The sequence below is a fragment of the Spermophilus citellus genome, assembly GCF_964194105.1.
Source record: "Spermophilus citellus genome assembly, chromosome: 4".
Lineage (NCBI taxonomy): Eukaryota > Metazoa > Chordata > Mammalia > Rodentia > Sciuridae > Spermophilus > Spermophilus citellus.
Genome location: NC_138185.1, coordinates 15,146,726 through 15,173,321, shown reverse-complemented (window position 1 = coordinate 15,173,321; position 26,596 = coordinate 15,146,726). Strand labels below are relative to the sequence as shown.

The 26,596-nt window shown below is 45.8% G+C and overlaps 1 protein-coding gene across 2 annotated transcripts; it reads left to right on the top strand.

Moving 5' to 3' along the window:
- The first annotated feature begins 8,175 nt into the window (after positions 1–8,175).
- TTPAL (alpha tocopherol transfer protein like) lies at positions 8,176–26,279 on the top strand. Of its 2 annotated transcripts, none has more exons than XM_081291635.1 (5): positions 8,176–8,282; positions 12,042–12,501; positions 15,739–15,830; positions 17,640–17,750; positions 19,606–26,279. In XM_081291635.1, exons 2-5 carry the CDS (start codon positions 12,057–12,059, stop codon positions 19,882–19,884), a joined length of 927 nt encoding a protein of 308 aa, XP_081147761.1. In that variant the 5' UTR covers positions 8,176–8,282; positions 12,042–12,056; the 3' UTR covers positions 19,885–26,279. The 2 variants fall into 2 exon arrangements, with proteins under 2 accessions (XP_081147761.1, XP_081147760.1); XM_081291634.1 differs by having other exon boundaries at positions 15,739–15,932.
- The last annotated feature ends 317 nt before the right edge of the window (positions 26,280–26,596 follow it).

The following is a 26,596-nucleotide window of genomic DNA, read 5'->3' as shown; positions in this document are numbered from 1 at the left end:
ATCATATAAATGTATGTTTAATTATATAAGTGTATGTTGTCTTTTTAATCATATTAGTGTATGTTTTAAAGAAAAAAAAACACCTGTTTTTCAAAATAGTTTTACCATTCGGCATTCCTGCCAGCAGAGTGTGGGTGCCCCTTTACTGGGGCCAGTCATTAGACTATAGCGATTCTGGATGTACTCAGTGTTTCAGACATTCCAAGCCTTAGTTTTCCCATGTGTAAAATGGAGCAATCACAACAGTATTAAAAGGTAGTGAAGACAGTGAACTAGAGTGCGTATAAGACTGTGGTATAGGACTGTGGTATAGGACTAGCCACCTATATGGTGGCTCTTTTTTTTTTTTTTTTTTTTTTTTAAGAGAGAGAGAGAGAGAGAGAGAGAGAGAATTTCAATATTTATTTTTCAGTTTTCGGCAGACACAACTTCTTTGTTGGTATGTGGTGCTAAGGATCGAACCCGGGCCGCACGCATGCCAGGCGAGCGCGCTACCGCTTGAGCCACATCCCCAGCCCCATGGTGGCTCTTTTATCACAACTGAACCCCAGCCATCCCCTGATTTGGTGAGTGACCCCAAGACATGGCATCCTCATCTAGAGAGTAAAGAGCTGATTCCTTTTCTTGCTAGTATGGGGGTGCTGGGGACCTGGAGAAGTAACAGTAACTCTATCGAATGTGCAGCTACTGTGCTAGGTGCTTGGGTAGATTTAACTTCTCAAAGGCTTCTGAGCTGGGTGGTTGTCTCCTTCCATGTTCCAGATGAGAAAACTGAGGGGCTTTGACTAGTGATGAGCCGAGATCACCTGCAGTTAAGTGGTGGTTCTGGGATTTGGTTCTATGTAAGTTTGATTTGGCCCCAGAGGTCTCTCTCATGGAGCACTTGGCTCCTGTCTGGCAAAGCAGCTCAGACACAAAAGCGCAGGCCTTGTTGTTTTCCGTTTCTGAGATGCAGAGCCTGACGGGATTCGGTGCCTGTGATTTAGGAAGTGGAGAACCTGTAGGGGATGGAGGGAAGTAAAATAGGAGGGAATGAACCAGGATGTGGCCTCAGGTAAAGCCCGGCAAGAAGGCTGGCCTTTTGTTCTCGGTAACAATTGGTGTTGATATAAGCCACCCTGTGGGTGAGGGGGTAACCGGCTGGCACAGGTGGCTCCTGAGGGGACACTTCTCAGGAGAAGGGGAAAGAGTAAGCCAAGGACTGAAGCTTCCAGCAGGTGGGTGTACTGGCCCCATACAGGGCTCAAGAAGTTCTCAGAGGCACCCACACTTCTCAACTGCCTAATGAACCAAATTCTAGGACATTCTGGAACACTCATGTCCCAGGCTTGTTTTGAAGAATTCTCCCACTCGCTGAGACCAGCATGTTGAAAACCCCTGACCTACATGACATAATCAAAGCACGTCTTTATTTTTGCCTCCCAGTGTCCCTTTCAAAATGTGCTCGGTAGAAATTACAACGTGGAGTCAAGCTACTAAGGAAACCCCCAATTTGATTTGGGTTCAAACCTTCTCCGCTCACCCAGCTGGAGCCTGCTGCAGGGAGGTGATGTGGGTGGCTGCTCCTCTGTTCCTTCCAGTCCTCCACAGTGGAGCGGGGGTCCTGATGGAGATGAGGAGAACAGAAGGGCCTTGCTTGAACTGTCACCAGCCTGACTGGCTTCAAACTCTCTGGACCCAGAGGACATTTAAAGTTACCCCTTTATCTAGTGAAACAAGAGTGTGGGCTCCCTGAGGATGGCTGTCCCCACAGGACTCCTCTCACCCCTGACCTTGGGGGATTCATCTCTCTTCCTGGGGGTCCCTTGTAACTCCTTTCTCAACACTGCCACCACCCTCCTCCCTTGTAGAAGACCCCAAGGGACAGGGCCCAAGCTGACTTCTTGTGGGTACTCTCTGCCCTTGTCTGGTCTATGGGAAATGCTCAAGCCGCCTTTCCGTGAGATCGCTGGAGTGTGGGCTAGCCTCGGCACTTCCACATTCTGTGGCTTCTCTACCAGTGTGGCCGGGCAGCCTGAGTTCCAGTCTCTAGATGTCCCTGCCCACATCATCCAACTGCCCCTCTGCACAGGAGTCACACTTGAGCTCTCCAACCAGTGCTTCCCTCCCATGGAGAGCCCCAACCCCTGCAGTCCACCCTCCCCGAGAGATGGCCACCAAAGAAGCCTCTGCTCCCCCTCCCCATCATGGGAGAGCTGGGAGTACATAGGGGTGATAACTAATGAGGGGGTTTTGAGTACTTGTGGCTAAATGCTAGCAGTTGTCAGTGATAGACTGTGCTCTAAAAATGATCACTGGTGTCTCAGCAGGGACTTCCTGTCAACACAGTACAGGTCACATCCACTCCCTGGCCTCAGTTTCCCCACATCCTTGACCGGGATGACAACAGCTACCTGCTGGGATGGTTGCGATGTAGTGAGAGACTCAGTGACTTCACAGAGCATCACTGGGTCTGACGTGCTAGGGTTCCACAGTCACAGACCTGTCATTCCTCCTCTGTGTGAGCATCTGTAAGTGATTTCTACTTCTTTGTGTCTGTTTCCTCATCTAGTAGTCAAAGAACTCCTACTCTGTAGCATCACTGTGGGGATAGTCAAGAGGATAGATATCAGATGCTGGCACTGTGCCAGGCCTGTGCTAGGCACCCTCTCCAGTCTGGGTGTTGTTAATATGACCAAAGGGGGGCTGAGCTCTTAGGCTGTACCAATGGAGCAGGGGCTCTGGGGTCTCCACCCCACCCCATCTCCTCACCATGTCAGGCCCTGTTTGGGGAAATCTCCAGGATGCTGGGATCTAGAGAGGACGTCTTGTCCCTCCAACCGGCCATGCTGACTCAGGCAGGGAAATCAATGTGTGACCACAAAAACACAGCAGGGTTCTTGCCTCTTCTGGGAAATCCACACGGTCAATCCCTGGGCACATCTTTACCCCAGCTCAGAGCTGGCTGGCTCTGCTGTAGGTCCTGGTTCTGGGGCTTGTAAGCCAAACCTCAGCACACTGAGAAATTGGAGCCCCTGGCACACTAAGGCACGTCAGGCCTGAGGGTCACAGGTTTCACACGACCCTCAGATTGAGGTCAGGCATCAGGGATCAGGCTTGGCTCTTGCCAATCCTCTGACTTCCCCCACCCTGCCCTGGACACTTGTCCAGCCAAGACAAGCTCCAGACCACTGGTTGGGCAAGCTGTGACCTCAAATGGGTCAGACCTGCCGGGTAAGCATGTTTAAAAGTATAGGACATTTTGTACTTTAGAATCCCAAGAACCAGAGTGTGAACTCTCCCCACCTCCCAGGCAAACCCCTCCCTTGCCCCTCAGTGCCACTTATTTCATAACTTCAGGCAAGTTCCTTCACCTCTCTGGGTTCCAGGTTTGCCATTTGTCAAATGCAGACTCACAGGTGTACCCACCTCCTAGGGTTAGAGTAAGACTCGGGTCCTCAATGTCAAGGCATTGGCACCCACGTGGCAGACACTCAGGAGGGGGACTTATTGCTAACAGGGGCGCTGGACATCGAAGGAAAAACATGCATGAGGGCCTGGATTCAATCCCCAGCATGAAGAAAACCAAAATCTAAAACCAGGATGGGATACACACTACAGTGAATTGGAGCACAGACTGCCTGGGTTCAGATCCAAACTGCTCTACCACCTCGTGTGTGGCCACAGGGAACCTCTGTGAGTCTCAGTTTTATTCTTGTAAAATGGGAATAACCATAAGAGGGTTTCAAGCATTCAATTAGATTAGAACTGTGCCTGGCAGGTAGAAATAAGTTATGATTTCACTATTCCTAATTAGTCAAACAAGTTTCTAAGGTTAGCAATGGTGCTGAAATTACACAGGTAAGTTTTGTTTTGTGGTCCTAGAGACTAAACCCAGAGTCTTGTCCATGAGCTAAATCTCATTCATTTTCAAAATTTTCTTTTTGAGGCAGGCCTTTGCTAACTTGTGATCCTCCTGTCTTAGCCTTCCCAGTAGCTGGGACTACAGGTACAGATTTATTCCCCCCTTTTCTTCTTTTTTGTAGGGCTGGGGATTGAACCCAGGGTGTAGCACATGCAAGGCAAGCCCTCTACCAACTGAGTCATACCCCTAGCCCGTACACATGGGGCTTTTTAAATCTATAGTTTTCCTTCCAACCTTTTCTTTTCATTGCAGTTCATCAGTTGAAGAATTTGGGCTGTTTAATCAGTAGTTTCTCAAAGTCTGCATTTTGTCTTCTGCATCCTCATAGTACAATACAAGATTTCTGGGCAGATGAGCAATTGGATGAGAGCCAGGCTCTATTCCTTTGGCATGATTAGAGGTTATGCTGGTTCTTTTCCAAGAAGCTCATACATGGTTGAGTTTGTTCTTTCTTTCTTTTCTTTTCTTCTTCTTCTTCTTCTTTTTTTTTTTTTTTAATTGCTGTTAGCTGCCAGGGTGTGCAGTGGCTAGATGTTTAGCTCACTGCAGATCTCAAATGGCAATATTGTATCACTTTGTTTTCACCTACTAGTTGTAATAATTTTATAGGACAATGCTTCACTTAATCTATTGTTTGGTTACCAACTGCCACTGTGTATCTAGGAAAGATGGAATAAATATGGGATTCTTTCTTTATATTTACTCAGTTCTCAATAATTTCTTTCTTTCTTTTTTTTTAAGTTGTTGGTGGAACTTTATTTTATTAGTTTATCTAGGTGCTGATAATTGAACCCAGTGCCTCACAGATGCTAGGCAAAGGCCACAACCCCAGCCCCATCAGTTCTCAATAATATTTCATGCCACCTTCAGAAGGTGATCAATTAGTGTTTCTGATGACTGTCACTACAAACTCAGGGACTTAAACATATTTGATGAATTTTGATCAACTGCCATTTTTGCAATTGCAATTATCAAACGTTATCAATAATAGATATATAGTAATATATCTCTAATATTTGATAATAGCGATAGCGACTGCAGTTATCTTACTTGCAGATGAAATTGTCTCATCTGTGAGTTGACTTTTTTTTAATGCACCCTTAGTAATAATTTCCTGTTGCCTGGTGTGACAAGATATTCCAGGATCATCTAATATATTTCCTGCTACAATTCTGGAATCTACCATTTCTTCAAGAAATTATTTTTTAGTTGAAAATCACATTTCAAAACTACTATATCTGGGTGCAAGGTATGCTTGTTGCTACTAGATTGGTCATTGTTTTCCATCCTCTTTACTAGATATTAGGTATTTGGGGTGTGTGTGTGTGTGTGTGTGTGTGTGTAGTGTGTTTCCATGCATATAATTTCTCTTTAAAAATAATCTCGAGTTCATACTGATACTTTCAAAGCAAATACCTCCTTACAGAACTTTTACTTTAACTTCTTCTTGTTTCATTGGTTGCTCATTTTTTCCACACTGAAGTGTTTGATTCTCATGTATATGGGGGTTAATAAAATGAAAAGATTCTATACTTACTGATTTGCTTGAGTCCATTTTACACAAACAACAGTCTCAGAAGAATAGCAATAAAACTACTACCACGAGTCCCAGCTACTCAGGAACCTGAGGTAGGAGAATCGCTTGAGTCCAGGAGTTTGCGGCTAGCATGGTTAATGTAGCAAGACCCTGTTGCAAACTAAAATAAAAACCTGGTTAAAAGAAATTGAGCTCAGAGTCAAACGCCCTGAAAACAGACAGTTCAGACATTTCTGGTCACCTCCAGCACACACTTAATGCCATAATCTCTGTCTTCAGACACTGGATGATGCTAGGAGAGCACGATGCTCAGAGCCTTCTGAACCAAGATACAGGACAAGCTGCCCTCTGGTGATCTGTTTGCTCCGGAGTTGGGTGAACATAATCAACAGACAGTTCATGACATGATGTACCAGAACTTTACACAAGCCATTTTACTGATTGGTCCCAAGGAGTCTCTAAAGGGATACATCCCCACTTTACACATAAAGAAATGGGTCCTTTCAAGGGGTTGTTCTGAGTCTGTTACTTCAGAGTGCCCAAAGCAGAAGTTGTTCAAATCCCTGTTCAGCCATTTAACTGTCCTGTGACTATGGGGAATTTCTTGTCTGTCTCTGCACCTGTTTCCTAACCCACAGAAACACAGAGACAAGCTGACAAGCAAAGCAAAACCTGGGCCTGTGGTACCAAACAAATTTCAGTTTAAATCAGGCTCTTTCACAGATCCTCTTGGGCCCTTAGACAAGCGATTTCCTCTTTTTGGATCTTAGTGTTCTCTTCAGTAAGGGAAACTCTCCCCTGGCCCTTTGTTCATGGGGGTTGTTCTAAGGCATAATTGAGATCATACAAGTACAATGCCCAGTTATATGATTGCTCAAAAGGCAGAAAATTTATTGTCATTTTTCTGAGACCTTTTCCAATTCTGAGACAAATTGGTTCTCTAAATGTATTACTAAGGGGGGAGCAAGAAATAATGATCTTAAGACCAACTTTTCTTCCTGCTGTCAGCATCTAGCATGGAAGTCTGGTTCCATGAACCTCCAATAGGTCCTGGGTCTGGGTTGAGGAGGGGTGTCATCCCAAGACCTAGGACAGCATGGTTTGAACAGGGCCATCCCTTGCCTTTTGCTCTAAGAGTTTCCATTTATTAAATACCTACTGTTTGTCTAGTATAAGCAAGAAGTTTCCTCTAATGAGCCCACTTAATTACACTTTTGCCCATGAGAAACTAGAGGCTTTGGGAGTTTAAGTGACTTGGCCAAGGTTACAACTTGTGGAAGGTTATCAGATATTCTTATCCTAATTTCTAAAGTTTGTGGCTATCCTGCTTTACATGGTAAAAAGTATGCTGTAGATGTGATTAAATTAAGGATTTTGAGATTGGGAGATTATCCTGGATGATTATAATGGCAACTTTGAGATAATTTGAATTTCTTTTCTTTTTTCTTTCTTTCTTTTTTTTTTTTTTTTTTTTGTACCTGGGATTGAACCCAGGGGCACTCAACCACTGAGCCACATCTCCAGCCCCTCCCCCTTTTAAATATTTTATTTAGAGACAATGTCTCCCTGATTTGCTTAGGGTCTCACTAAATTGCTGGGGCTGACTTTGAACTCACAATCCTCCTGCCTCGCTTCCCAAGCCGCTGGGATTACAGGAGTGTACCACAGCACCCAGTGATAATTTCAATTTCTAATAATCATTATAAAAACATAAGCATATCCCAAATATTGTTTAAGACATACTTAAAAAGAAATCATTTATCTGAAATTCAAATTTAACTGAATGTTCTATATTTTATTTGGGAACCCTAGAAATGGTGATCGAGAGAGCAGAAAGTCAAAAGTCAAGATTCTCAGGCAGCTCCCACTCCCGCCACCTGCCACCCCCACCAACACACACACATTCGGGCATCTGGCAGAAACATTTTCTTGGGGATCTCCTGGGTCACTTCCCTCTGGGACTTCCCTTGCCTTGAGGCAGAGAGAGGAAAGGATTATTTAAGGTCATCCCTTTGGATCTGAAGTTCTTCTGGATCATCAGAATTTCTCCCTAGAAATGGTTTATCGTCTTGACTCTGCCTGAGATTTCTCTCAAAATTGCAGTTGCACAAAACATGAATATATGCTGGGGAGGGGGGTTAGTGGACTAGATGTGGTGGTAATAAATCCTTTTTCACATTACCATTATCTGGTGGGCACTTCGTGAACCCTAAAGCAAGAAAGAAGTTAATTATCAAATCAGGATCAGATGAAGAAACCGAGGCCAATGAAGAATAGGGGCTTGTCCAAGTTCATGCTGCTAATGACGATCCGAGATTGTATGGAAGTCTCCCTCTAAGAAGCAGCCAGTCCTGATGGGAGATGCGGTGGGAGGAATTCTGGAATGCTAATCCTGAGGTCTGGGTTTTAATCTCTTTACTGCAATGGATTGCCACTTTCCTTTTCATGAAACAGGGGAATTGCACAAACTCAAGAATTTAATGAGGCATGGAGGAAGACACCAGGAACGCGGTGGTACGTTCGAGGAAAAGGGCAGTTTCTTTCCTTCCTTCTCTGCTTTGGACCCGGTTCCCCATTCTCACGATCCCACTTACTATCAGCCAGCAGAGGGCCCGCAATGCACAGTCGCAACCGCCAGGTGGAGGCAAAGCTCCGGCAACACGGCGAGAAATCGCACATGCGCACTCCCAAGCGGCGCCCCGCCTTCCCACGCCCTGTTCACGTCACTTCCGGCGAAAGGGGCCGGACCGGCCGGGCGAGGAGTGCGGGTCGTTTCTGTGCGCGTTGCCAGACGAGGCTCCCGCCGCCGATTGACCCGCGCTCCGCCCCGCAGCCGGGCCGGTGAGTGCCCGCGAGCCCATTCGTACGTCCCAGGGGCCGAGAAAAGGTGCCCCGAAAGGGAGGGATAACCGGAAGTGGGAGCCGAGGGAGCGAGAGACCCCAGGAAATGGGGACACCTGGGGAGGGGGCAACGACCGGAAGTTGGGGGCCTGGGAAGGTTGTCTAGGGGAGATGGGATCCCTGGGGCCCAAGAGAAATGGCTTCTTGGCCTCTCGCTGTCGGGGGAGTGGGGTGGCGAGGAAGGTGATGCTCCTCAAAATGATGGGCCCCAGGTGGGGAAGATTCCTGCTTCACCTCGGCAGCTGGTGTTTGCATCCCATCCATAGGTCCATCCATCATTTAGCAGACTTACTGAGCCACTGTCGAGGCCCTGGAGATTAAAAGCGAAGCACCCAGTGGAGGGTAGGGAAGAGAGACCAGGGTGGGGCTTGACACTTCCTCCTGCCACCCTTGGGCACATCACTTAGCATCTCTCTTCCCCTGATGTTTACCGAGCTCTGACATGTACCCAGCAAAGGGGATAGCAGTGATCATGGCAGGCAGGTTCTCTGCCCTCGTGGATTCTTGGGGACAGTTTTTAAAATAGAAACAGTAATAATGTACATAACAAATATTGTGAGGAGTAAATAAAAGGCTGGGGATGTAACCCAGTGATGCATACCCAGCAGGGGAAAAATAAATAAATTGAGAAAACAAGTGCCAAACATAGTGCTTGATATAAGGTAAAACACAAAAGAATTTTAGTGTTTGTTGCTGTGTACCTAGCACAGTGCCTGACGCATATGATAGGTAATCAGTAATTATTTGATAATGCATAGTGAAACAGACTCAGGAATTTCATGTAAACACTTGTGACATTGGACTGCAGTGCTGTGGAAAACTCAGGGATTCACCCTGAGGAAGTCAGGGAAGGCTTCACAGAGGCCTTGATGTTGCAGCTGGGCTTCAAAGGTGATGAGTTGTGATTGGGAACAGATAAGGAGAGGAAATTCCATGGAGGGGATATCAGTGCATCAAAGTGTGAAGAATTGTAGGTCAGTAGTTTGTTTTGACTGGCAGGGAAGAGGTGGGAGATGAGGCTGGAGAGGGCTTTGGGTCTGTAGCCTGTGAGCACTACAGTGTGCCTCTCAGGTATGCCCTGGATTGGGTTTGCAGACAATATTGGAACCCCAAGTGGGTTTTGCACAGCTGGAACTGTTCATTTCTTGCTCAGCATACCTCTGCCAAGCACATTAAACTCATTCAACAAGTATTTATGGAGTGCAGACTCTCTCATACCATGTTAAGTGTTGTGTTTATAGTGATGAACAAGACAGACATGATACCAACCACAAATTGCCTACAGACAATGACAACAGAGTGAGAAGTGCTGTGCCAAAGAGCTCCTGCAGGGGGCACCCAACCTGGCCTGGGGTCAGTGAAGGCTGATTGGTTAAAGCCACAATCTTCACCCAACTGGATATTTCAGTAGCCTTTCTGGTCTGTTTCTATCCTCACCCTCTACATTCTTAAAACAGTAGAGTGACCCCTTTAAACTATAAAACAGATCACAACACTCAAAGACCTCCATCCCCCCCTTCACTCAGAATGGAAGAGTTCTTACAGTTCTACAAAGCCTTGGCCCCTGGGGCCCAGTAAGCCCCTGAATTCATCTGCTAGTGTTCCTCACCTTGCTTATTTGCTGTTACTCAAAAGAGCCAGGCAGATTCCTGCCTCCAGCTATACAGTTGTCCCCCCCTCCCCCAGATATGCATGGCTTGCTCCTTCACCTCCTCCATCAGCTAGATGAGGCCTTCCCTGACTACCCTATTCAAAATTGCAGCACCTGCCCCAAGGTACATGCAGCCAACTTCCCTGCTTTGTTTTCTTCACAACATTCATTATGATGTATAGACTGTATGATTGGTTATGCTCATAGTCTTCTCTATCTTATCTAGAATCTAAGCTCAGCAGAGCAGAATTCTTTCTTCATTTACTTCTATATGCCTGTAAGAGGGTCTGGTACATCATAAATGCTTGGTAACCATTGACTGAGTGAATTGTCATCTAATTGAGACTTAAGGGTGAATGGATGTGGGTCAGATGAGGAACCGGAGCAAGAGCATGCCAGTGCAAGGGATCAGGGTATGCACAGGCTGGAACACACCTTTGTGGAGGAGTGAAAGAAGCTGGAGAATACAAGAGATGGAGTGGCATATCTCAGTTTTGGAGGGAGTGACCTGCTTGGTCACTCTGACTGTAGTGGACTGGAGGGAGTCCAGCCAGGTACAGTCAGGACCTTAGGGGTATGTGGAGGAACCTGTGAGGTTCCCTGATATCCTTGTTGAGCTTGCATTGGAGGATCAATGGTGGCCTATGGACAAGAGTTGAACTTTAGAACTGGTCAGACTTTGTGTTTACCTTATTCCCAGAATATTTCAGTCTGCTATTTTTTTCTTTCATTAGAGTCTAGAGATGGGACATGCAGTGCATGTCCAGTTGGAAGCAATGACTATGGCAGATAAAGGATTCCATGTGTCACTCAGTCACAGCTGAGGGTGGTCTGTGGGAAGTGTGGCATCCAGTGTGGCTGATGGATCCAGATGGACAGCACCTGGAACCATTTGACAAGTATATTTCCCCAGCAGTAGATCTACCAGCCCATATCACAGTCTCCACAATGTGTTAAATGAGTATATATTTTTTAAAAAAGTAAACAGTACAGTAAACGTTCTCATCTTAATTGTCCAGTTGTCCAGATCTCTTTCCTCAAAGTAACCATTGGTAACACAATTTTTTATATCCTTCCAGAAAATTTCTGTGCATTCACAAGTGTATATGGGTATATATTTTAAAGACATAATGTGATTATTTTTTGCATACTGTTCTCAGCCTCCTTTTTCCATAATATGTCAGTTCATGAACATCTGATAATTCCTTTTCATGACTGAATAGTATTTTATTTTTTATTTAATCTAGCTCCTGATGTTCAGTAAAGATATTTACAGTCATCTGTCATTTTGATCAATACTTAAAATAGACATGTGAATGCATTATTTTACACATATATATGCATTCCAGAAATGGAATTGCTGAGCTATATGTGGTTTTAAATTTAATAGATACTAATAAACTGCCCTTTAAAGGGACTACATCAGTTTACACTCCTTCCAGTATTCCAAAGTACCTGTTGTTTATTTTTGCCAGTGTGGATCGTAATGTTTTTGCTTTACTTTTTATTTTTGGTGTATGCGTGTGTGTGTGTGGGGGGGGGTGTGGTACTGGGGATTGAACCCAGGGTTGTACTATCACTGAACTACGTCCTGAGCCCTTTTTAGTTTTTTTAAATTATGAGATAATGTCTCACTAAGTTGCCCAAGCTGACCTCAAATTTGCCATTCTACTGCCTCAAGATGCTGAGATTACAGGTGTGCACCACTGTGCTTGGCTCCAATTTGTTTTAACTTACTTTTATGTAAGATGAGTGTGGTTCAGCACCTGTTCACACACTGACACAGAAGTCCGTGGTATGTGGGGAGGAGTGCGTGTATTCAGCCACAGCTGCCAGGGTGCCTGCGAGGAGACTCTGACTGCATGGGTCTGGGTTGGACCTAGGCCCATGATTTAGGTCAGTTTCTTTCCTCTTTGAGAACCACTGCCCCTGAGCTTATTGGGCTCTGAAAAAAAAAAAAAAAATACTATTCCCACATCCTGCTTCCTGGGCTTCGAAATGAGCAGTGCTGAGCTTTCCTAACTTTGCTTGGGCTTCTGTGTCAACAGGGACCTTGGTAGCTAATGTCAGAAGAAAGTGACTCTCTGAGAACCAGCCCTTCTGTGGCCTCGCTCTCTGAAAATGAACTGCCACCACCACCCGAGCCCCCCGGCTACGTGTGCTCACTGACGGAAGAATTGGTCACCAAAGCCCGGGAAGAGCTGCAGGAGAAGCCGGAGTGGAGACTTCGGGATGTGCAGGCCCTCCGGGACATGGTGCGGAAGGAGTACCCCAACCTGAGCACATCCCTTGAGGATGCCTTCCTACTGCGCTTCCTCCGAGCCCGCAAGTTTGACTACGACCGGGCCCTGCAGCTCCTGGTCAACTACCACAGCTGCCGCAGGAGCTGGCCCGAAGTCTTCAGTAACCTGAAGCCATCGGCCCTAAAAGATGTGCTCAGTTCTGGGTTTCTTACTGTGCTGCCCCACACTGACCCCAGGGGCTGCCACGTCCTCTGTATCCGTCCAGGTATTTCCCCAGACTGCCATGGGACATGGGTGTGGTTGCTGAGCTTGCCCTGCACCCTGCCTTCTCCTAGTCCCTTTTCCCCTCTGTTAGTTGAGCCTCTTTTGATTTTGATTGCAGATAATAAAAACCTACTCTAACTAAAGACAGAAGGGAGGACTTGGTCAAGGGAGTCGTGGGTCTCACCTAGATAGAGGGCATGAGGTGCATAAGCTCTCACCAGGTCCTACAGTAAGAGCCAGTCTAAGATGACCCACCTCTGCCTGCATATCCCCTGGCCACATGTTTCTGCCACCTCTGGCATATCCTCTTTACCTTTCTTTTCTGTAGACCAGCGCTTGCTGCCTTTGTGCACAAGGCTAACTGACATCTCAGCAATGAGGATCACCTGGCCACCCAGTTCACACCCCTCAGTGCAAATTCTAGATTTCCAGTGGGGGAGAATATGCTGGGTTGAGGGGTCTGCCTCTGGTCAGAGGATACGAGCAGAGCTGCCAGGAGCCCCTGCCACTCCTCTTTGAGTGGCCAAGGCACAGATATCATTGAGGGGTTGAGGAGTGGGCAGACTCATGAAAAGGAGCCTTCCCCATCCCTCGTCCTCCCTCCTTTCCTCTGCTTTATGAAGCCTTGACAAGATTCACTTTATTTTTATTTTTGCAGTGATGAAGATGGAGCGTAGTGCCTCATGCATGCTAGACCAGTGCTGTGCCCATGCTAGACCACAACAAAGCCCCAAGAGTCATTTCTTTTAAATTAGCACTTCATAGTAATCATCAGGGTACATTACTTTTTTAAAAGTTCATTTTCTTTGACATCGTACAAAAAAATGTATGAGTAGACCCAAAAGTAGACATACATTATCCTTTGTTGGCACTATTGTCTAGTTCTCCATATTAACTTTACTATTCAAACAGTTAGGCAGCAATTTATAGATTGGGAAAGAGAGAAAACCAAAAACTTTTCTGTCCATTTTTATTCTTCTTATTTCATTGGCACAGAAGTTAGCAGTTGGGGGCAGTTCCCTGCCGACTTCCTGAAGAGGGATTTGGAACATTCCGAGCTTTGGACACAGTGACTAGGGGGTGCTAGAACTCCAGCCTTCTAATCCTTAATCCTGTACTCTCCCACGATGCCAAATGCACTGTCATGGAGGCGTGTTCCCCACCCCACCCACAGCCTCAACATTTTCCATCAGAGCACTGCTCAGAAAAAAAGGGAAAGATAGATTGCAGTGTTCTTCCCGAGTGAGCCAGGAAGTGCAAACAGACTGGCAGCCCGGTGTGTACGAACGCCTCTTTAAGGGACATCTGATGGGAGCAGCACCTCCCTGGGCTTCCTCTGCCATTAAGCCCCACTTCTCTGTTCCCTTCATCATTTACCAAAATCTCTCTGAAACTAGATCTTTCTTTTTGGCCCTTACTATGAACCAGGCACGTGTTAATGGCTGTACCTGCACTGGTAGGCACTTTCCGAAATTAGAGGTGTTTATTTTAAAATAAGCAATGCAGTGCAGATTTCAGGGCACCAGGAGACCTAGAAACCAGCCAGTAGGCTTTTCTGCTGCTCCTCTGTGCTCAACGGGTAAGGATATTACAAAATGGCAGATATTACCACACTGGTTGCACCTTGCCACAGTGGTTCCTGCCCTTTGCTGGTGAGATGAATACCTTCCCCATGTGGGTGGAGCAGGTCTGGACCCCTCCCTACTGACCCAGCTTCTCAGGAGGTAGCAGAGACACAAAGTTCTCTTCTCAGCTGGGTTTTGGCTTTGCCTTTTTATAAGCTGTTTGGGGACATATGTGATTGAAAAGATGGCATCCGGAAATGCAGAGGCAGGTTTAATTGGCAGTAACACTAAATAGCACACTGGCACGATTTTTATACAAAGAATTTCTTAAGAATTTTGCACATCTTACATGTCTCATTGGTGGTAAACGTGAAGTTTTATCATTCTAAGAAAGGGGCACACAGGTTTTGGTGGAATTTTCTTGAGAATAGTGGTTAATAATCACAAATACTGTCATTTTTGTCCTTTTCCCGAAGGGAAGAAAGAATTGTTGAATATATGGGAAGTATTAAGAATATATGGGAAGTATTAAAGAAACATCTGCCCTGGGGAGGGGACTTGGATGCAGGGTCTTCTGCAACGCAGCATCATTTCCCATCCCCACAACACCTCCTGAAGGTGGTACAGAAGTTAGGACTCACTTTTTGGGTGGCAAGTGACAGAAAGCCATCTTAGGTCAGCTAAAACAAACAAAACAAAACTCATTTTCTCAGATAACTGACATTAGGGCACAGCTGGGTCAAACAGCAGCACTGGAAATCTGTCTCCATCTCCACTGACCTCAGCGTGGACTTCATTCTCAGGCCAGCTCTGGCCTCATGGGACTCCTGCATCTTGAGCTCACAGCAGAGTACTGTAAGAGGGAAGAAAGAGTATCCTCTTCCCAAGGGTCAAGGTGCTGGAATTGAGACTCCCGGGATTTGTGTGACCTGGCTTTGACCACACTGTGGCCAGGAGGATCTAAAGCCAGATGGCAGATCAATGCCCAGGCACTTTTTCACCTCTAGAGTCAGGGGTCACAGCAGTTCTATGCAAGTTGCATGACAAGAGTGGAAAGAGGTGTCTCCCCAAGGAAAATCAGGATGGTGTTATGAAGATAAGGGGAAATACCTGATGGTGAGAAGCATAGGTGTCCATGAAGGTGATGTCATTGTTCTCTTTTACTTGGAGAAGGCAGAGAGGCTCGGGGGAAGAAGGCAGCCTGCTTGAGGCCACACAGCCGGTCAGGTTCCAATCCCCAGGTGGTGAGACTTCAGAGGGCATGCTTTTAACCTTAATGCTCAACTGCATTTCCATTTCTGAATGTACCACTGGGTTTGGAGTAAGAAACATTAGCTACTTGGTCTGATGTGGCTCGGTGGTAGAGCGCTTGCCTAGCATGTGCGAGGCACTCGGTTCTAGTCTCGGCACCACATGTAAAATAAATGAATAAAATAAAGGTCCATCAATATTTAAAAGAAATATTAAAAAAAAAAGAAATATCATCTACTGCGTAAAGCCCGCTTATAACCTAAGCAGCATCATGGCCACACAAATCTCTTTCTTTCTTTCCATTTTGAGACAGCAGTTTTGTTTTGTTGTTTTTTTTTTTATCGACAGAGATAAATCTTTTCTCATCACTTGTTCGTGTTCATTTCTATAACCTGCTGTTCCTTATTCTCTTATAACCTCAGACAGATGGATACCAAGCAACTATCCAATTACTGAAAACATCCGAGCCATATACCTGACGTTAGAAAAACTCATTCAGTCTGAAGAAACCCAGGTGAATGGAATTGTAATTCTTGCAGACTACAAAGGAGTGAGCTTATCAAAAGCATCTCATTTTGGCCCTTTTATAGCCAAAAAGGTGATTGGCATCCTCCAGGTATGGCCCATTTGCTGTGTGCCCCTTCTGTGGTTGCTTTGACTTTCCCCAGGGCCCTTCATGCAGGTCTCTTGGGATTCACAAACCCCGCTTCCCACCTGCAGTGGGAAGTCACCAGCCATTTACCATGGCTTCCTCAGGGTCTCCAGTCATTTGAGGAGAAGGTACCTTCTATCTAGACAAGATCACAGTTTGGGCAAGAATCAAAAATGGGCAGCTGCTTTCTGCCTTTGTGTGTGCATACGTGCACATATGTGTGCAAATGGCAAAGAAAGAATTTTCCTAAAACACAAAATAAATTGTCCTGCCTTAGGGGCTGGAGCCTCTCCATTCCTTTGTGGAACTGGGACCTGGGGTTCTGTGGGACTGTGTTTTGATCAGAGGTCTCACACTTCAGGCTTCACGTTTTGGAACCTAAATTGCTAGGGCCTGGAAGGTCCCTTCCATACAAGTTTAACAGTTCACAAAGGGCTGTTACCACCGTTATCACCCATTCAGTCCTTTGAGGAATCTTCTGTATTAGTCAATAATTCTTTTTCCTTTTTTGATAGACGGGGAAACTGAGACCTAGAGAGGATAGAGTCTGGCCAGAGGGTCACAACTGGGACAGATTTGGATTCCTTGTTCATTCTGACCCAAGTCCTGGAGTGCTGCAGATGCTGCCCCTGTGAACTGTGGGCACCAGTGGTCACAACATCACCTCTCACCGAATTCACAAGTGTTTAAGACCACTTTTTGACATAATTGTAAATCTTATTTCTAGCTTTGAGCCAGTACTCTGGCTTTTCTTTGCTTCCACTCTGTTTCTGTTTTTTGCTTTTGTAGTGCTTAGACAGAACCAAGGTCTGCACATGCCAGGCAAGCACAGAACCACAAGCCACACCCCAGCCCTCTGCTCTGTTCCCATGTCTACTACATTCAGTGTCAGGGTAGAGTGGATCAGTGTTTTCCTGGTATTTTAAACTCCTCCAGCCTGGTGTGGTGGTGCACACCTATAATCCCAGCTACTAGGAGGCTAAGGCAGGAGGATCATGAGTTTTGAGGCCAGCCTGGGCAACTTAAGACAAAGTCAAATAAAAAGGGCTGAGGGTGTCGTTTAGTGGTAGAGTGCTTGGTCAGTTTTGCAAGGCCCTGGGTTTCATCTCCAGTACCACAAAAACAAACAAAAATCTTCCAGAGCGGACAGAAGTCCCAGGGCTAAACAGGTTTGGTAATGTGGAATAGCACATCCCTCTCTTATGAATTTCACCACCAACATCTCTGTATTAAAGGCTGAGCAGGGAACTGTGGTCACAGAAACCTGTCTATGTCTAGTCTACTGACTTACCAGACTCACTTGCCATGGAATCCTTTTCTGTATCTAATGCTCCCTGAGAAATATGCTTAGGGCAACTCTGACCCAGGACTCTTGATGTGTGCCAGCTCCATCTGTGTAGATGCAGATCTTTGCTGCCCACAAGAGGAGCCACTCTGCCTGTTTGTCTCTTTTCTGACCCAATCTTGGCTTCCAAGAGAGACTTTCACAAAGGCTTGTCCTTCCTATTTAGCAACCCTCTCCCCCACGCCCTTCTGTCTTTGCAGAGACCCTGAGAATGTAACCAGACTGATGTGGGCTGAACGTAGAGGTTGAATCAGGGAGTGTGGCTGTGGAAGGGACAGTTTACAGTCACTGCAGATGTTCTAACACTCTTTTCCCTCCCCCAACAGGATGGGTTTCCCATTCGGATAAAAGCAGTCCATGTAGTAAATGAACCTCGGATATTTAAAGGCATTTTTGCCATCATAAAACCATTTCTGAAGGAGAAAATAGCAAACAGAGTAAGTGACAATCCTTGTGGATTTTGATGCTTTCATCTTTTTCCTCCCTGGATTTGCTTGTGACAGCTAGTACTTAATTCTTTTTGCTTTGGAACTAACTTGGAAAGTCTGAGAGTACGGATGAATATAAATGAACAGTCTTTTATAAGGGAAAGATGAAATTATAAGATGATAATATTTGCCAGAAAAGAGCAGAAGTCAGAATTTTTACCATAAGTGTCCTCTCTGCTATGTAAACCCTTAGCCTTTTGATCTCCTATCTTAGACATTGTAAACCAATGTTGCATTTTATACGTGAGAGGATGTGGAAAGAGAGGAGCCAAAGAGAGTAACTGGGCAGATTGAGATAGGGTCTCATTATGACCTCAGATTTGCAACCCTCCTGCTTTGTTCTCCTGAGTAAACTGAGATCGTGGTCTGGCTGGGATAAATGTTACTCGAGATGCTGAGGCAGGAGGATCACAAGTTCAAGATCAGCCTGGGCAATGTAGCATGACCCTGTATTAAAATAAAAGGAACTGGGGATGCAGCTCAGTGGTTGACTTGCAGAATGTGTGCAATGGCCCGAGTTTAATCCTCAGTAGAACAAAAAAATAAAAGATAAACTAAAGGACGAGTCTTCCTTTCTGACCCTGAAGAGCCCTTTTTCTCTTCACCTTTCCCAGGACCACTGATTGAAATGGCCTGGACCTAGGAACGTGGTGGTCACTCTAAAGACTAGGTCCTCAATTTTATACTCTTTTTCAAAAAGAAAGCTTATGTAGATGGAGAACCCCAGGGTTGCAAGAGAGGGAACTTAAACTCCAGATCTAGCTCTTTCCCTATTTTATCAGCTCAGGGGTGAAGCCCAGGGATATGGGTTTTTAAATTTCCCTAGGTAATCCTGATGCACAGCTAGTGGAGCTACTGATTTAGTGGCCTCCTTGCATGGGCACAAACCTGTGTTGGTTCCCGAAGATTCTGTTTGGAACCTGAACCTACATAGCCTTCACACAGGTCTTTTACGTCTATGAAATGCTCTTATTTGTGGCACATGATGTTGTTTTTTCTCCCTTGTGTATTCACTTATTCATTCATTCAAAACTATTTATCAATCAACTACTCTGTGCAGAATGAACAAAGTGACCCAAATCCCTTCCCCTAAGAAGCTCACACTTGAGATGCCCAGATAAGAGATCACATATGTTACCCAGTGTTCGAATGGGAGAAGTGCTTCAGACAAAAGTAGACCACAGAAAGGAGGTAGTAAGTGTGAAGGGGGATCGCAGTGTCCAATAGGGTATTAGAGGTGGCTGCATTGAGGAGATGGCCACATTGAGAAGTTGATGTTTGAGCAAAGACTTGACAGGTGAGGCGTAAGCCTTTCAGACAAGCAGGTGGCCAGCATAGCTGGAGGAGCAGCTTGGAGGCTGGTGTGACTGGGGCTGAGGAATGATCAGAGGGGGAGTTGGAGAAGTAATAGGCCAGGTCATGAGGGGCCTCTGACTGGTCCGAGAGGGAGTGCCGGAAGGGTGTGGAGGAGTGACGTCAGCCCACACTGAAATCCTGTGTTCTATGGGGACAAGAGAGCAGAGAGATAGGTAGGAGGCTAATGTGGGACTCCAGGGAGAGGTGCTGGAGGCCTGGAACCACTGAGGATGTAGCCAAGTGGTTGGACCCTGGATGGATCTGGAAGGCCTACCAACAGGGTGTGTGGTATACAGAGAAGAGAATTAGGGGTACTCCAGGCTTCTTGGCTGAGGAACTGAGTAAAGTTGCAATTAATCTTTCTTCATTCAACACGTATTATTTGAGCACCTACCACGAAAGGGATTGCTGCATTACTGACTGACCTTTTAATTTCATTCCCTGTTAGTTCTTCCTCCACGGGTCTGACCTGAACTCTCTTCACACAAACCTCCCAAGAAACATCCTCCCCAAGGAGTACGGGGGCACAGCCGGGGAGCTGGACACTGCCAGCTGGAGTGCCGTGCTCCTGGCCTCAGAGGACGACTTCGTGAAAGAGTTCTGCCAACCTGTCCCCACCTGCGACAGCATCCTGGGCCAGGCACTGCTGTCCGAAGGACTGGCCTCAGATGTGCAGTGTGACGACTCCATGCGGGCGGTGAAGTCACAGCTGTACTCCTGCTACTAGTCAGTCCCCAGGAGTGTCGCCATGTTTAAATCTTTTCCCTTCGTCTTTAGAACTTACAGTCTGAGGCCTCAGTCTTGCTCCTTATAATGAAAGAGCAGCATGAGGAACTGTCTGGAGACCTTTGAGGGTGAGCCCAGCTTGGGGTGAGCCTTTGGTTACTTGGATTATTCCAGGGAAAGTTTCCCCAGTGACCCCCACACATTCACACTTGAAGTTGTATCTAGTTCTTAGGCATCCCGGAAGTAAGAAAAAGTCACTTTGATCCCAATTCCAGGAAAAGACAACACAAGTGGCCAGTCAGCACTACTCTTCTGAAACAACTTGGCCGAACCTTCAAGGAGGCCATGCAAAGCTTTGGGAGTCTGCCTTTCACGAGAACTCTCGCTGTAAACCCGCCGCCAATCAGCAAACTTCCCATTCCAGGTCCAGTTCCCCGGTGGCTGTCACTGGGTTTGGAAAGCACCTTGCCTGCACTAGGGGAGCACCAGGATCTAGGCACTTCTTCCTGATCAAATTGAGAAGCCAGAGACTTCAAAGCCTCCCTGGGATTCACTGGTTGAATCTTGCAATAGAAACATCTCCCAAACCTATAAAGCCTTAGCCCTGGTTCTCATTGAGTCAGACCAGGTCTTAAAAGTATATGATCTTGCTCAGTGTAAAACACTGGATTCTAGGCTTGTGAAGCTAAAGAATTTTGGACTAGGAATCAAGAGACCTGGGCTCCAGGTATGTGACTGTGTGACTGTACACAAGACTCAGGCCCCCGTGGGTCTCAGCTTTCTCATTTATGAGGCTGGATGAAATCATGTCAAAGGGCTCTTTTGGCATTGAGGTTCTGGTATTTGGTTTAGCTACTGGTAGGTTATCTTCCTGGAGAGATGGCTATCAGATAGTGGTGGTCACATCCTGGTTTTTATCGATATGCACAGACCTTTCCATGGAGAATTAGCGCCATCTGGTCCTGTCTTTAAAGAAGCTAGTATGTGCATTCCTAGGACTCAGTGACCCAACTTCCTTTTTGTAGTGATGGTTAAAAGGATGGCTTGTGTGAGGTGGCCTGAATGTTGTAGGAATTCCTTCCATCCTGAAATCTGGGTAGGATATTGTAAACTCAGCTACAGTGGTTTTAGTACTTGGATTTCTTAAATCTCATCCCTGAAAACATACACACATGGGCAGGTTGTTGCTGGGTCACCAATGGAGCCTCTGCCCTCCCAGGCCCACTGTAGATTGTCTTTCTGGTGTGGGAGGACCAGTTGCCCTGAATGGCAGTTCTGAATTTCAGCATTTTAGAACCTTCCTGTCAAGACTTCAGCCTTAGCCCAGCCATCAAATTAGGTGGTTCATCTGATGGTTTCTGACCTGTTTCCTTTCACATGTGATCAAGATGTCAGGTTGTGATAAGTACTATTTGTTGTGCCTGTACCTTCTCTGTACATTTATTAGAATAAGCAGGCAAAGCAGACAGTTTCCTGAGGGAGAGAAACAGCCTCTGAAATTCCAAGGTCTTCTATTACTAAGCTATTCAAGTTTACAGCACTTTCAGAAATGCATAAGTTGGTGGAAATTAATTTACTTACCTCATTAATGCCAATTCCATGGAAAGTTCTTTCCACCATAGACACTAACCCTGAATCCTCTAAGGTCCTGGCTGAGCTGGAAGTGCCAAAACGTATACCACTGGCTACCAGTGGGTGAAAGCGATGTGACCAGCATTGCTGAAAGACCTAGGCTTCAGTGGAATGGCTGAAGGGCACGGTTCAGAATGCAGAGGCCCAGGTGGGAAGTTGGTTAGACTCCCTTGGGTTCCAGAGAGAAGAGAATGTGTGTGTGTGAAGTGGGGGACGCACACAGAAACAGCTAGACGGAGGGACGGATGAACCCTTGCCCCTGCATCATGTTCCTGGCCAGCGGCCCTTGTCTACATGACTAAACGCTGGATGGCCAGGCTCAACTGGAGAAATAGTTCAGAGGCAGGAAGGGATGTTGCCTGTTTTCCCAGCCTTTCCCCTCAGGCGAGAGGCATTGACCTAGTTCTGCCTGCCTCCTGGAGCTGCTGGGCATCCTGCTGGCTCCAGAGAGATCAAATAGTCTTGGCACCTCAGGGAATGGGAAGCAAGCTGTAAATCCAGGACCTCCCTGGTGAAAAGCAAGGCAGAGCAGGCGGGCAACCAGCCGGGCACAGCAGGCCTGGCTTTGTGGTAGAGACACCTGAGGACTGGGGCAAGAGCCTTCCTTCAGGGAACTTTGGTTCAAACACCAGGCATGAACTTTCCCCTGGTTACAGGTAGGGAGATACCAGGGAGGGACAGGGATAGAAATTAGGAGGATGGAGTTCCAGCTACATCTTGCCACGTATGTGTCCTTGAACAAGCCATTGAACACCCCTGAATCATGACGACCCAGGAGACCTCTACTCTGAATGCCAAACCTGTGTTTCTGGCATCTGGCAGGCTTCACTGCCACAGTGACAACCCGCTTTTACTGCCATCTGGGTTTTTAGGAAATTTGGGTCTGAATGTATTGGTAAAACTTCCAAAACAAATTTGTTAGCTTGGGACAATGGGAGTTTTCTCTTCCCCCATTCCCCATTCTTCCTAGAAACATAGTCTACCTTTATGGAGAGAAACAGATGAAATCTCTGGAAACAGCCAAAAAATGCAACCCTGGCTTCGCACACTGGCTTTCCTGCATGGGACTACAGAAGGGGCTATGGATCCTTCCACTTCATCCTGCTGGTGTGGTAGGAGGCATTTCCCCTGAATTCAAGACTTATTGACTGGGCAGTGTTTATAAATGCTATTTTCAGATCAGTCATGGGGTTTCTTTTTCATTTGGCAGCCATTGTGGCATTATTACAATACCTCATTTTAAAGTTGTCAGCTTTCCAGGTTTTCCTATGAAACCTCCATTCGTTCAGGAAGGGACATGTCAACTAATGTGTGGCCTTCCTGCGGCCATGACAGCTTGGAGATGCTCAGGAAGACTGTCAACCTGCTAGCACCCCTGAGCATTGGCAGCTGTTAACTTTGAAAATCTAAATTCCTTTCTGCTCTCTTGACTCAGAAATGGTTTGCTTGAAATGCAAGAAACAAACATCATCAAATATTCCCACTTAGCAGGAGCTTGCTTCATGGGAAGGTCCGGTATGACTCGTGGATGGAGATGATTGGGATGCATTTACTGGTTTTCAGTTTAGCTTATTTTCAAGAGAACTCTCAAGAAGGCAGCCTGTGTAGTCAGGTAGTAAGTTCTGGGCTCTTGTGGATATGCCTCTGATACCACTCTGTTGGGAGCTGGGTTAATTTCCTAACTAGGTTGGGTTATCATTTTAGCCACTGGTTGCATTCTTTGCTTCAACCTGAAATTCAGTGTAGCTTCGAGTGTGGGGACACATGGTGGTGGCTTCATCTACTTCAGTGTTTGTTTTGACCAAAAGTTTATTTTTCTAGTGCATTTTTCTAAGTCAAAGTGGTATAAAAAATATGTAATTTTAGTATGCATGACTGGGTCTTAATAAAAATCCCTGTAAGGATGAGTGTGTGTTTTTTTTTTTTTTTTTTTTTGGTGTTGCTGGGGATTGAACATGCGAGACAGGCACTCTACCAACTGAGCTCTATCCCCAGCCCCCATAGAGTTTGGATAAAGATTCTTAGGTTTCCTACTCACAGGCATGGCCAAAGCCTCCCTCCTCCAGGAGAGCCTGGGAGGGGTACTGTGGCAAACGTTGAGCTGGCTGCCCCCAAAGACCAGGTGCACCTAGACTGCATCATGTACCAAGGGGAGAGGGTGTAATCACATATGGTGGTCACCCTCAGCAACTTACAAAAAATAAAAAGGGCTGGGGATATAGCTCAGAGGTAGACTGCATGCTCAGCATGCAGAAGGCTCAGGGTTTGGTCCCCAAACCAAATAATGATAAAGGTGGAGAGTCAGAAGATCAGTTAGGGTATCACTTTCCTTGGGGGTAAGTTTTAACCAAGTGTTCATGCTCTTACCTGACTAGGTGCCAGCAACTAGCAATAGTGACCTAGTAAAATAGTGACTGCTGTCAGGTGGTCACTAACTTTCCTGAAAATGATGGGCAGTGTCGTGAGCCAGCTTACTCCCCTCCATTGTCTCCAAGCAGTCTCTAGTATAACCTCCTAGATCCAGACAAAGGGTGTTTTGAGAAAAGAACTTAGAAGTCAAGCCCCAGGTTTGACTCCCTGCTTCTTCACCTCTTCCTGGGCAACAGGAAGTCTGACTACTTTCCAAGCCTCAGTTTGATTTAAGGGCAGGGGGTGTGGGGACTCAGCACCTCACAGGGGTGTACACATTATCTATTCACGGCCTGGCACATGTAGCTGTTTATGTGGTATCTATTATTATTCTTCACCTGAGGAAAGAGGCAACGTGTGGCTTGGTCACCCAGCAGTCATCAGGACATCACTGAGGAGGCGGACTGATTTGGGTGCCTGGGTAACAGGATGGATAGGTCAACACAAAGGGAGAAAGATGACCAGCAGCTCCTGTGAAGAAACATAAGCCTGGTACCTACTACTAATTTCCAGAAATCAAATGCACATCATCATCTAAATACTTACGTTCAACAGGTAAAAAGAAAAATATAGTCAAGCAAAGACTTTTACGATTGACAAAAAAGGCTGTCCTGCTCTAAATTAGACCTGAGTTATGGTTTGGTCTGGAACATCAAGTTATCCTTTTAACCAGGTCTATACAGGTCATTCTTTGGCAGTTATCTTTGGCTATCAAGAGAAAGTTTTATTCCCCACTGAGTTTAAGGCCAACCTAAAAGGTAAACCAACACTTAACAGCTCTCTCCCAGCTCTATAATGAGGTCAAAGTAGCAGCTGCTGCTTTAATGAACTCCTAGAACATGCTACTGACCACAAAGCCAAGGCCTTGACCTAAGAGGCTGTCCCAACCTGTTCTTACTGATGAAACACCAGGTGATTCATCTAGAATGAGATGAAACCATGGGATCTGATGATTCATAACACCACCCTGCTTTGAAGCATGATCTTCGCTTACTCAAAATGTTGGTATTATTAACATTTATGTATAATTCAGCATTCACGTGTATAATTCTTGAATGTCAATCAATGACTGAGTTTCCTATTCACAGACAGACTTCATTCATTCTTAGGGGATGACCAACAAAAGGGACATTATCCCCAAACTTTAAAGAGAGTTTGTTATTTCAAATTAATATCAAACTATCATCATGAGAACAAAAAATAAAAACCTTTATTGGACTTTGTTACATTATTTTACAGTTTAGTATTGCTTTTATATTGAATTACATAACGCATAACGCGGAAGAGGGGGGCACTGTAATGTTTTTGAAGTTTAGAACCTATAGAATTCTTTCTGGCTCCCCTGCTATTAAGGAACGGGAATCTGCTTTACTCTGGCAAGACCAAGGGCCAAACTCATTCACCCTCAAATCCTTTGCACTTTACTTCCACATACAAGCCTGACATACACGGCTGGTTTGAAGGACAGCGGTTCCAACCATTTGTTTCAAGCTTTGCTTCCCTATCTCCACCTCTATGTTCATCTGGTTAATTCTATAAGAATACCTCAAATTCAGCCTCTACCAGATTCTGAACATCTGTGACCCTTGAATCTCATCCAGTCTCACTTTAACCCATAATGAGATTAGCAGCTCCTAACAAGAGTGCTTTAAGTGTGTTAAGCATTCTTCAAACCATCTAAGTACATCAGTACACAGGTTCTAGGTACCAATACTGAAGCTCAGAGAGGTAAAGTCATTTGCCCTAAGTCATAAAATGTGGTATGTACTCAGTAAATATTGGCTGACCAGTTTGGCAGCTGAAAAATGGAGAAGCTGCCAAGCATGGTAGTAGCCCAGGCCTGTGATCCCAGCAACATAGGAGGCTGAAGCAAGAGGACCAGAAGTGTGAGGCCAGCCTGGGCAACTTGGACCCTGTCTTAAAATAAAAAAATACTGGGGATATAGCTCAGTGGTAATACGCTCCTGGGTTCAATCCCCAATTTGGGGGTGGGGAGCAAAGTTGGGGTGCAAACCTAAAAGCTTACTCCCAAGACTGTACTCATTCTGAAGGGACCACCTCTAATTTCCAGTGTTAAAATTCTAATTACCAAGTAGCCCTCACTCTCATTCCCCCCATGTCCCCTTCTACTTCTTTATTTCAAATTTCCTATGAACTGCTTCTGGTATCATCTCTCTATATCCATCCTCTCTGTATCAGCCCAAGTGACCAAAGACACAGTTTGCGCATGTTGCTCTGAAGATGCGCTCTGCTGCCCTCAACATTACAGTCCAAACTCTCATGAGGGTCTGTAAAGCACTTCAGAACTCAGTCCCCATATTCTCTCCCCCTCCATTCCAGCTTCACTGAACACTTTTTTCCCATCTCCCTGCTTTTAAGTGTAGTTCTGCCCATCCTCAGCAATGTCACTCCACTATCCCATGTCTCTCTAGCTTACTCCTAACAGCACTTCTCTAGGAAGTCCATTGTGACACCCTCTACCCCAGGTACCCGTCCTCCTGATTCCTGCAATCCCAAAATCACAGCACTAACTCATATCAGAACCATCCATAAGCTCATTTTCACACTCCTCTATACTGTCCAAGAAGGAAGAGCCTATGGTCTGTCATATTTAAAGCTGTGTTCCAGGGCCTGCTGTGGAATAGACACCCAGTAAATCTTTGTTAAAAGAA